General features: G+C 42.4%; 1 protein-coding gene across 1 annotated transcript; it reads right to left on the bottom strand.

The window, feature by feature from the left end:
• Positions 1 to 459: 459 nt before the first annotated feature.
• Positions 460 to 11,367, bottom strand: CIMAP3 (ciliary microtubule associated protein 3). The gene is made up of 7 exons (XM_083510857.1): positions 11,232 to 11,367; positions 8,367 to 8,537; positions 6,863 to 7,005; positions 6,442 to 6,540; positions 5,024 to 5,163; positions 3,388 to 3,505; positions 460 to 2,655 (listed from the first exon to the last, which is right to left on the bottom strand). The coding sequence occupies exons 1-7, from the start codon at positions 11,263 to 11,265 to the stop codon at positions 2,584 to 2,586; spliced, it is 777 nt and encodes a 258-aa protein (XP_083366983.1). The 5' UTR covers positions 11,266 to 11,367; the 3' UTR covers positions 460 to 2,583.
• Between the last annotated feature and the right edge of the window lie 985 nt (positions 11,368 to 12,352).

Here is a 12,352-nt window from a genome sequence, read left to right as displayed (position 1 = left end):
CTACCTGAGCAGTTTAAGCAACTTGCAAACACCTAGAAGCTGCTGCAGGACAAATTGTGCTGCTGCTAGCAAACCTCTTTCATCAGAGTACTAGACATAGTGGCTTTCTTTAGCAACAGGTGAATTGTATCCCAGAAAATGGGAACTGACAGATTTGAACTCTAGTCTGCAGGTTATTGCTCCCAGATAAAATTGTGTATAGCCAAGGCAACACTAGGCCATACTCTGATGGCTTGCAGTAAACTGTGGTGCGACCAACATGAAGTCATGAAAACCTGAAGGGGAAAGATTTGTTTAGGAATATTCTATACTCTCTGGCAAGGAGTAAAAAGAGCCTATGATGCTAGACAGAATGGAATTACAGATTCCGTATCAGATTAACTGCCAATGAAATTCATACTACTTGAGCGATATGCTAATCCCTTGAAAATGAAAAACATACACACTGACCACACAGAATAATTTTCTGAATTTTATTATGCAGTAAAACAAATACATTTGGCTATTAATGACACATTACAATTATAATAAAAAGCAAGGGACTGGATGGGTGGTAGAACATCAAGCACTATATGGCCTTATTTCACTTTGAATTTTTCTCTGTCAACTGTAAATATTTCTTCTTTGCTGTAAGGCACATAGTTTTACGGACTGTCTAATCTGAACCCTCTAGCTTGCAAGATGTATAAGGGAAGTCGTGCTTAGGAACTGTAGGAAATGATATATCAGCATGTGGCTCCACTGGAATCACAAGGCTCCCACGTGAAACAGTTAAGTGTAAACAATGTTTAGAGAAATCGGGAGTTCCCAAAGGAAACTGTAAGTTCCATATATAGGGAGGGTTATATAGATCTATTGGGTTATATCCAACACTGCCATTCTGCACATGCAACAGAGTTTTGTTTGTGCAATGGCATTTTCTCTCTCAGAGCACCCGCTGAACCTGCTGGGGGGGGGGATGAGTAAAGGAGAGGAAGAGGAAATCCCACTGTTCAAGTGGGCCACTGCTTGTGCAGTGTTTGATATAACCCACTTTATTGTGATGCCATAGATAAGACAAGAACAGCAACAAATAGCAGGTTGTGGGCTAGCTATATACTATCTACCAGTGCTGAGTGAGAAAGCTGCAGTAGTCTATCAACATGTTTCTTATCAAGTATGTATTTCCTCCCATGTTGTAGAACAGATCAAGGATCAGATTGTATGGATGAGCCTACAGTTGTTCACAATGAAATATTAATATACCATGAGTACAAGTTTATAACATATTGCAAACATATGTTCCTAAGTAAAGTACCTGTGCCTCAGTTCAGACTTAACAGGAAACCATGGTTTTTCACTTTGAGAACAAGTTAAAGTCTTAAGCTCACATGCTCCTTCCCATCCCTCCTCTTTCATGCAAGTCAAGGAGAAGATCAAAAGCTTCCACAATTGAATTAAAAGAACAATAGTTCCTCATGATGCCAGAATTTTTGAAACTGTGGTTTGTTTAAACTCTGAATAGTGAAACAAGCAAAATTAGAACTGTGGTTCCTGATCTCATTTTATTAATCCAAGTTTGGACATCTCAAGAAACTGGTTAGTTTAAAATATAAAGGTCTCCTCTCCACAGGCATGAAAGTAGAGAAGGAAGGAGAGACTGCACAAACCTGAGGTTCATCTAGGGAAACCATGGTTTGCTGCTTGGTATGAACCAAGCCTCTCTTTCCCCCAGCAGAGGGTCTCTTTGTGTGTGTGTGGGGGGGTGCACTTTTCAGTGGTAAAGCAGCAAGAGTGAACAGCATTAAGAATCGCCTCTCCCCTGCTGCCTACTTCAAATTTCAGCCTCTGTAACTGCATTATGCAAAAGAAGAGAACATTGCATAAAAGAAAAATGAAACTACACATACAGCCACATGCAGAGATAGAAAGCAGGCACTGTTGTGCTTGGAAATACATGCCAGACCACCTATCATCATATCATACACAATAACAGCAGATAAATGAGCCACATGCTTCCAGGGCCTCTTGTGGTGCAAGTAGCATGGGGAGAGCCAAGAAGTAAAAGGTATGGGAGAATCTGGATCTGGGAATTTCACCAGGATGTGCTGCTGCAGGCAGTAGTGACTCGCATTTGACATGGCTTTTGTGGGCACTGTGACCTCGTAACTCAAAATGTTGGCAAGATTTTCCAAAGTTGGTCTACAAATAAAAGTGAGTCAGTGGCAATCTGTGCTTCTCTTACAAATTCTCCAAGCCTAACTGACTGCAAACTGGGAGGACTGGCACATGCAGCAAGGAAGGAAAACTGAAGGGCTGGAATAGCTGTTGTCAACAGGCAAGAGTCAAGACACCTACATTTTAAGATGCTTTTTGGCTTCACAGTTATGAGTTCTTCACATAAAATCAACAGTTTTGAACTAGGCAATAAAACTAGGAAGGTAAGAGGCATAACAAGACAGCTGTTTATGAAGCAATCTGGTAACTGAATCAGAGTAACAAACAACTAACAAAGTCTAAATTTCCCTTAACAAAAAACAAAAAACAACAAAGGCAAATTAGTAGTCCAAGTACACAGAAGAGGAACGACTCCAACCAGAGTAATTAATCACTGTAATATATGCTCAGGTAGGCCACTAGGTTCCGGTGCTTCCTAAACTCTTTGTCCGAAAGCAGCTAAAACAAATACAAATATAAAATATATTCAGTGTTCAAAAACTCAATAAGCACAATAAAGAAGCAAACATTTTAGTGCAGATTTCTATCTATAGCTCCATGTCCAGCAAACAAACCATGTGAGACAAAGGAATTCCACAGAAAGAAATGTATGTTATTGTCTTCTGAAAGATCTCTAAGTATATTCCTTCCCAGGTCCTTCCCAAGCAGTCTGAGACTCCAACACCTTGTCTCTGCTCTGCCCTCTTTATACCTCAGAGGGTTCTAGGAGACCAGGGGGCGGGGAGCTGGTCACAACAGGAGAGAGACCCCTTGGCTTCTTCAGCAGATTGCCTCATCTCTGCTTCTTGGCCCCCAGCCTCTCCAGCCTCCACTTCTGCCTCTGATTCTGGACTGCTGCCTGCCACAGCCTCTTCCTGCTCACTAAACCCTGTTACTTCATCAGCCTGTGGCACCTACTCCTCCCATTCTGCTCCCTCTTCTCCCTCTGACCACTCATTGTTGTCCCACCACCAATCCCCTGGTTCTGAGCCTTCACCCTTTAGGAGTTCTGTTGGGGGTTTCCCAGCTGCTGCCTCCCACCACTCTTCTGTACCCAGCCAGTTCATGACAGATACAGCCCTGAAAAAAATGGCTCTCCCTTGCTGAAATTAAGTCTGTCTGAGATTCTAACATTCTTAATCCCCAAATAGTCACAATGATCATTTAGAAATCTGTGTCTGAATTTCATACCTCACTTTTCAGCGTTCTTTTCGCTGGCATTGGTATTAAAGACCAGTCTGGAGCCCCAAACTTCCCTGGCCAGGTGACATGCCTGTGTGGCATGCCGTATGGGTCATATGTTCCAGGTCTAGAGAGAAAAGTCCTTGCATCATTTCTTCAATGAGCTAATATGGTCCATTATACTGTGCACGTTACATATTCCACATTAATACATTGAGATACAGTGGTGCCTCGCAAGACGAAATTAATTCGTTCCGTGAGTTTTTTCGTCTTGCGGTTTTTTTCGTCTTGCGAAGCACGGTGTCGGAAAAGCTTTGGAAAAGCTTCAAAAATCACCAAAGTCCTCAAAAACCTCAAAAAGGCTACCACACCGCGTGCTGTGAGTTGCTCCTCTAAGTCAAGTCGCAACTGTATTAACGGTTTTAAGAAAAAGGAAACAAACTTGCAAGACGTTTCCGTCTTGCGAAGCAAGCCCATAGGGAAAATCGTCTTGCGAAGCAACTCAAAAAACCAAAAACTCTTTCGTTTTGCGAGTTTTCCGTCTTGCGAGGCATTTGTCTTGCGAGGTACCACTGTAATGTCTTCATATATTTTTTATTCTGTCATGGTTATACTAGACTGGTAAATTTAAGAGTTATTTTTTAAAGAAGACTGTAGCTACATCTCAACAGTGATTTGGGTAAATTGCAAAAAGCAACTAAGAATAGGCAAGAGATTAGGGATCCCTGTAATTTTCCATTTCAGGGTTTTGTTTTTTGTTTTTAAGAAATGAACTTTGGCTCTCAGCGCCCATAACAAAACCATGTAGGAAATAATGTCTCATGAAAATAATGTAAAATAGAGTCTGTATTAGCTGCAGCTTTTGTACCAGGGCAGTCCAACTTTCCATACCAAGTGGGCTGCAAGAGTACTTTTACACAGAACCTATGGGCCACACACTGAATTAAATTTCTATATTGTAAATTAAAGTGTTCACAATATATTTAATATGAGTTAATATACACAATTGATATATTTAATTAAATATATATAATTAAATACAATATTTAAAGATTTAACATATTTAGTTACTAAACAAATTCAGTACACAAACAAGTGTATGCACTTTTGTTTAACAACGCATGATGAAAAAAAAATATTTTTAAGGCTTTAAGATGGCCTTTCTTGACTGTTGCCAAGGACTGCATGCAGCTTGGGGGCTGTGGGCTGGACCACCCTGTTTTGGTTAGTAAACAAGTATAGTCCCATGTAGAGTGTATTACAGTCATCTAATATAGAGGGCATCAAAGCATGATTATAGCCAGGTTATTCTGGTCCAGGACTAGATGGTGAATCAGCTAGAGCTGGAAGTAGCCACTCTTTGCCTCTGAAGCCACCTGGGCCTCAAGTGACAATGCTGGACCAAGGAGTACCCAAAGCTCTGATATTGCTGTTTCAGGAGGATTGCAACCCTATCTAGAACAGCCACCTCATCAATTTCAGGGCAGGGAATCACCCACCAAAAGCACCTCCATCTTGTCAGGATTCTGCATTACATTATCAGTTTGGGTGACTATAATCCTTGGCCCCACCTGAGCTTTCGTTAAGACCTTGCTGCTCTCATCATAAGGGGAAGCTTTGTAATTCAAGAAATGAAAAATGGTACCCAGGATAAAAGTCTTTGTCCAGAAGCTTCTCAGAAAATCGTGGCATATTGCTGCAAAAAGAGACATGTGTTGGATGGTGGCGTCTGTGGTGGTCTCTGATCCATATAGACTGGTATGCAGTAGGATCAGGCGTCACATGCTATAAATGGAGCATATAAAATTAAGTTACAAGACAAATCCTCTATTAAAATATTGTTATAGTACTGGCGAGGGGGTTGTCCCGCTAAACACTAGAAACGAATAAATACTAGGATTTTGATTAACTGGGATATTAAGGTTCAGAACTGTGCCAGACGGGGAATTCAGGGAATTCCTGGGCTGGCTTATGCAAATTCTCCTGGCTGGCCATGGGGAAGAAGAGCAGACCTGTTAGCAGTATAAAAAAGGTGTTGGTGGGCCATAGGAGGATCCTTTGGGCTGGGAAGTCAGATGTCAAAGGTTGTCAGGGTAACTATGTGTTTGAGGGAGCAGGAAAAGTGAGTCTGGAAGCAGGGATTCCTGGGAGAAGACGGAGGAAGTAGGGCAGAGATCCATCTTGGAGAGGGAGGTGAAAGGGTCTCTTGCACTGTTGTGGACCATGCTGTAATTCACACACTACAGATTCATTTTGACTTGACAATCCAGGAAGAAGATGGAGTTACATACTCATTAAGTTCCACTCGGTTCATTGAAGTTTAGAGCATAGTCCTAACCAGGTCTATTCAGAATAAGTCCTTCTGAACTCAATGGGTCTTACTCAATAATGTATGTCAAAGACTGCAGCCCTAATTTCCTTTCCTGGGTAAAGGAAAGTTCAGCAAGTATTGTAATTTAATGGCAATACTATATTTCTGACATTGAAGCTGCCTTATCTTGGGTCAGTGAACTGGTTAGTTCACTGGTCCATAGTACTGTCTACTCTAACTGGCAATGGTTATCCTAGGTCTGAGCTAGAGTTCTTTTGCTCTCAGCCCTCATTCTGCATGCAAAGCATGTGTTCTGCCACCTTGAACCCTGCATGATGGAGAACAGAGAATGCCTCTTCTAAGAGGATGCTTCCTGCAATATCTCTATCACATAAAGCAAAGAATTGCTGCTTTTTTCTTTAGAAAATGCTTTTTTCATCATATTTAATTAATTGCTCAATCAGCTACAACTCATACTATTTATCAATTAAGATTTCATTAGTGGCACAATACTTGTAACAAATAAAGATTGCAGTTTAAGAACTGGCAAAAGCAGTGCCTTTTAGCACCTAAAGAGCATGGCTCAGGACATTTTTAAAAACCTGCTGACATCTAATTCCATAAACAGCTTACTTCAGGACAGACATGCTGAGGCCAGATTGAAGTCAATGGAATTATTCCAGGACTATTGTAGAGGAAGTATAATAGACTATATAAAACACAGTACAGTAACGACTGAAAGCAGTCTTTACCTTGCTGAGTAGTCCAAAACGTGGGGTTGTTCTTGCTCCCATGGTGTAACCTTTAGTACTCTCTGGTCTGCGAGCCAATTGGTATAGAAGGTTGTCCTTCTATTAATTTTTATTTAGGAAAGAAAAGCACTTTGGTTATTACAATGCTACACATTTTATATACTTTACTATTTGTTATATTCATACATCACCCTTCTTCCAAAGAGCAGTGTACATAGTTCCTGAAACATTTCATCCTTAAAATGCTGTGAGATAGGGGCATAGGTGCCAACTTGAACAAAATATTGGGGGACAGTGCAAAGGGCAGCCCATTTTTAGAAGCAGTTCCACCGAGAGTATAGGTACCAAATTTCCTTTCTTTACTTCAAAGTGAAGATACATAAAGAGAAAATACAGCTAAATCAAAGGCAGTATAGTTTACCTCTGCATAGTTATAAGCTCCAGGTCCACGATCAGGATCACCTTTAATTGGCACATTCTCATTGCCTAGCCGATCTGGAGGGTAAAAAACGGGGAATATTCTTCTCTCCTGACACGATCCAAATGAATTTCGTTGCTGTGCAGCTGCAAAAACCAGGAATAGTTATGAGTGTCATTTAGAAAGAATACCATCCGACTTGCAGCATGTACTGCTACTACCGACAAATGATGGGATACAAAAATAAATAAAGGTATGGCGTGTTTTTCTGTCAATTGTACGGTCATCAGCAGTGACTTGTGAGGGGGAGCAGAAGCTACAGTGTCCTGCTAGCAGTGATGCTGCAATCATTAGGGAGGGGATGTGGCAGCAAGACTGGGGAAGTCCCAGGGTAGTGGTGATGACCCCGCAGATGTGCACTTCCCCTGAAATGCCCCTTGTACTGAATTCAGGCTGGGAGCTAACTGCAGTCAAAGCATATTGGAATGCTGGAGGACATCAAACTTCAAATGAACAATGAAATTCCATTATCATACACAGTGGTGGAAATGTTTGAACAACTAGTAATCAATAAGAATTAAAATGGGATGTTTTATACGCAGGGATGGAAATAAACAGAAATGACAAGTGAACAGAAATGACTTCTTCAGCTCCAGGACTGAGAATTATTTTTGTGTGTGATCTCTCTTCATTGTTAAATGTTAAAACATACAAGCAAGAACCACTCTGACCATGGGGTCCTACTGAATTCCACTGGACTCACTCCCAGTAAAGTGTGTAAAAGAGGTGGACAGCTCAGCTGGTTAGAGTATAGTGCTGATAATGCCAAGGTTGCAGGTTTGATCCCTGTATGGGACAACTGCATAGTCCTGCAATGCAGGGGGCTGGACTAGATGATCCTCAGGGTCCCTTTCAACTTTACAATTCTATGATTGCTACCCTACATTGCGTAGAGTTAAATATGAAAAATTTGCTGTGGCTCCACTCATGACGAAGACTGTTCTGCATGGTCTGCTAGCATGCCCCAGAATCCTTTGCAACATGCAGCTGATTCCTGGGCAGACAACTGCAAGTTTTACAGTATCACCAGAGGGTAAAAAACCCTATTGGTTTACCGCTACCCTTGGCGTGTACTTCTCATTTGGGGACTCTAAATGGCCATACGCTTAGGTTGTGTACACACTCGAAAGCACGTTCTGTAGAATTCAAATAATTCTGCGTAACCCCCCACAGAGTTACATTTCCTAACAACGCTAAACACACCACAGTGCCCGGAATTCTTTGAGGGAAATTATGTGCTTTCGATGTATGTGGTGTGTAACTACGGCGAAAGAAAGGGGTGGGCTCAACTGTCCCAGGGAAAGATCCCGCTTCAGCTCAGCAAAAGCTCCCTTTTCAGCAGATGCCCATTCCCCGGACGGGGGAGAAGGGAGACGTGAGCTCGCCTGGCGCACCTGGGCGACCTGCTCGCCTCACACTCGTTCTGGCCAATCCGTGCCCGCCTCACCTGAGAGCTCCCACGTCAGCTGGCGTTGTCCCATGACCAAGCTGAGGGCGCTCCTCTTGTGTGCCGAGCCTTCCTGTTGCCATGGAAATACACCGAGGTGGAATCTAGTCGCAACGCCCGGAAATCCTGAGCGGTAGAACGTCATTTCGTCCGAGCTATTGCCAAAAGCCGCTGCAGGGAGACAGGACCAGGAAAAGCACACACGTGTGTTTACTCGCCGGGCGCTGGGGAGGTTCAATCACGTGTTCCAAATATATATATATTTCTAAGTGTATCTAGTGCTTATTTTATTGTAGTTCTTCTCCCATTTGCGTGCGTTTTTAATTCCTAAATTGGCCCATTTGGCTCAAGTCGTCTTCTTCTGCCTGAGAGCAGAGCGAGAAAGAGAGTATACACACGTGCTGTTCTTAACAATGGTGGTGATGAGGGAGGATGCATCTTATAGGTAGGAGGCTCCAATCTCGGACCTGCATTCAGTTATAGGGCTTAGCCCCGGAGCATGGAAAGTAGTGCTGAAAGTAGAAGGAGCTTGGACTACGACTCCTATCATCCCTGAGCATTGGCTAAGCTGTGTGGGAATGATGAGAGTTGTGGTCCTGCAATAGCGAGGGACCCAAGGTTGTAGAGAGGTGCAACCAGAACGAACCTGTTCTCCTTGGTCAAAACAAATCGGTGATGGAGGGGGCAGCACCACCTTATGCACCCATAGAGGAAAGCAAACAAGTTATGCTGCTTGTTGAACTAGAGCTTAATCAGGTTTTTCTCTCTTCTAATTTCTGAATGATTTATGGATTGGCCCAAGTGCTTGCATTAGTCAAATTGCTTTAATTTAATTTAATTTAATTTAATTTAATTTAATTAATAAAAGTACCTCTTCTCCCAGGCCTTTGACTAATTAAACAATCTATGGCCTTTAATGACTCACCCTGTGTGTGCACAGGATGGGTATTCTTTTCGTTTGTTTCTATGGTATGTATTTTTGCCTTTTGATATTGTAAACCAACTTTTGACTCTCAGGTGAAGGGCGCTGTAGAAATTTAAGAAATAAATAAATACATTTAAGCTGGGATACCACTTCAAGAGCAGCAGATTGGTGCTAAGTGCTATGCAGCTGGAGAACGCTTCCTTCCATTGCTAAGATGCTGTAGGGAAAGAAGTCAGTAATGCTACTTTAATTACCATATATTAAAAATGGTGAGAGGGACTTATTTATTTGCTTACCATCATTAGTGTGCCTGCTATTTTGCAGAGTGCAAAAGGACAGATCCTTGCCCTTTGGAGCTTACAGTCTCTCAGTCTTGACAGAAGGGAAGGAAGTGGAGGCAGGGCTAAAGAGGGTAAGAATATGTACTTAGGCTTGGTTATTGTAGGGCATGGGGACTAAAGTCTTTTCAGAGCAATGCCATGATCAGTATTTTGTGGCATGTGCACCTTTTTTAGTCACTCTTGATCATTAAGAGCTATTCGTTTTTAAGACTTAATGGGTTCTGCTGCCTCACACACCTTTTGCTATTACAGTGGTGCCTCACAAGACGAAATTAATTCGTTCCGCGAGTTTTGTCGTCTTGCGATTTTTTTCGTCTTGCGAAGCACGGTGTCGGGAAAGTTTTGAAAAAGCTTCAAAAATCACCAAAGTCTTTAAAAACCTCAAAAAAGGCTACCTCGAAGTCAAGTCGCAACTGTATTAACGGTGTTAAGAAAAAGGAAACAAACTTGCAAGATGTTTCCATCTTGCGAAGCAAGCCCATAGGGAAAATCGTCTTGCGAAGCAACTCAAAAAACCAAAAACCCTTTCGTCTTGCGAGTTTTTTGTCTTGCAAGGCATTCGTCTTGCGAGGTACCACTGTATTTGTTCCCTTGCCTGCTCCTCCTTTTTGATGGTGCTAATGCACCATAGTGACCTCTACAGCCCTGTTGCTTGATGACTGAAAATTATGGAGTTAGGTGTTTTTAAAAATTACAAAATGGTAAAGGACCCCAGGACTCCAAAGTCCAGTCAAAGGTAATTACAGTGGTGCCTCGCAAGACGGAATTAATTCGTTCTGCGAGTTTTTTCGTCTTGCGAATTTTTCGTCTTGCGAAGCACGGTCAAGTCGCAACTGCACCTCTTCAAGCGGTTTTAAGAAAAAGGAAACAAACTTGCAAGAAGTTTTCGTCTTGCGATGCAAGCCCATAGGGAAAATCGTCTTACAAAGCAACTCAAAAAACGAAAAACTCTTTCGTCTTGCGAGTTTTTTGTCTTCCGAGGCATTCGTCTTGCGAGGTACCACTGTATGGGGTGGGGCGCTCATCTCGTTTGTCCACAGACAGCTTTCCAGGATGGACCTTTATAAGTACAATGGTACCTTGGGTTAAGAACTTAATTCGTTCTGGAGGTGTGTTCTTAACCTGAAACAGTTCTTAACCTGAGGTACCACTTAAGCTAATGGGGACTCCCGCTGCCACCGCACGATTTTTGTTCTCATCCTGAAGCAAAGTTCTTAACCTGAGGTACTATTTCTGGGTTAGTGGAGTCTGTAACCTGAAGCATCTGTAACCCGAGGTACCATTGTAGTGTAGCATGCCATTATGTTGCTTGCCACAAAACTGCCAGCTGACTCTCCCTTGTGCTACTATTCCTAGTCATTTGCCAATCCCTGACTCATCTTTGCACCATTCTCTTGCAGATCCTTTGTTTGGGACTGCTTAACTTTTATGTATAGCACCTAGGACACTGTTGGCACTTGATGAATGTCACATTGAGATAGGTGGGCCTGAGCATGAACTCTGAAATATTAAGTGGTATGAACTCACACAGATGATAAATTCTAAATAGATTATACTAACAGCATGTACCCAGCAAAACCCCCACAAAAACTGGCTTACCTGGCCATATATTTGAACCTGACTTCAGTGGCATGGTAGAGCATAAAACTAACAGGGACAGATAAGAGTAGCTGATCTCTTTCCCCCTCTCAAATAACAGAACTGTGGTTCTTTTCAGGGACAGCCAAGCCTGACATCATACATACTATAGAACTGTAACCCTTGGATCGCTTTGGTCTAATTATGACATAACAGTCTACATCAGCAACCTTTTTCAGCCGTGGGCCGGTCCACCGTCCCTCAGACCATGTGGTGAGCTGGACTATATTTTTTGGAGGGAAATGAACAAATTCCTATGCCCCACAAATAACCCAGAGATGCATTTTAAATAAAAGCACACGTTCTACTCATGTAAAAACATGCTGATTCCCAGACCATCCGCGGGCCGGATTGAGAAGGCGATTGGGCTGCATCCGGGCCACGGGCCTTAGGTTGCCTACCCCTGGTCTGCATCATTTTTATAAAACAGTGGAGGGATAGTGTCATCGGGGCACAACTTCTCTATGGAAGAAGCTGTTTCTTTTATAGTCATGAGACATATTTGGCCTGATGTGGAGTCTCTGTTTTCTAGAGCATTGATCTTCAGTTGTGGGTTGGACCCAATATTGCATTCCAAGGTGTTTTAATGTGGGACTTATCAGCAGTGCTACCACCAGACAAATATATGGTATTAAATAAATGATTCTGCAAATGCATGTCTGGGTTATAGGTGAGCCTGAAAAAGTAGAAGACTACAGTTCTAGAGTATGAGTTACAGCACAGTGTTCCTCACTTGAGTTTGAGGGGCCTTACCAGTTGAATCAATCTTATACTTAGCTGAGCAGGAGATTGATGCCAAAACATTTCCTCCATTGCTGCACCCTTTTGGGGAATGACCACAGTTTCCAGTTTCCATCATTCCTGGAGAACCAGGTTTCCCATTCAGATGCCCTGTGTCATCCAAGATGACTCAACTTTCAGACCTCTGCTCTTGGATCATGTTGGTAAGTGTAAAGGATGATGAGCATATACTGTATATAAGCAGAATTGCTGCAGAATGTTTTTCCACAGCTTAATTCTGTGCTGGCCATGATGTTCACAAAGGCACCAAACTGGGCAAATGACAGGCTATGCTTTGGATG

The sequence above is a fragment of the Podarcis liolepis genome, assembly GCF_965112155.1.
Source record: "Podarcis liolepis genome assembly, chromosome: 6".
Taxonomy (NCBI): Eukaryota; Metazoa; Chordata; class Lepidosauria; order Squamata; family Lacertidae; genus Podarcis; species Podarcis liolepis.
The sequence above is the reverse complement of the archived record's forward strand: the minus strand, read 5'-3'. Positions and strand labels throughout refer to the sequence as shown.

Excerpts from the sequence above, each read along its gene's own strand:
- CIMAP3 (XM_083510857.1), bottom strand. The coding sequence starts at position 11,265 with ATGCCACTGAAGTCAGGTTCAAATATATGGCCAG. Across the intron at positions 3,506-5,023 it reads GACAAAGACTTTTATCCTGG|ACCTGGAACATATGACCCAT; the intron begins GTACCATTTTTC and ends TTTTCTCTCTAG. Across the intron at positions 2,656-3,387 it reads AAAGAACGCTGAAAAGTGAG|CTGCTTTCGGACAAAGAGTT; the intron begins GTATGAAATTCA and ends TATTTGTTTTAG.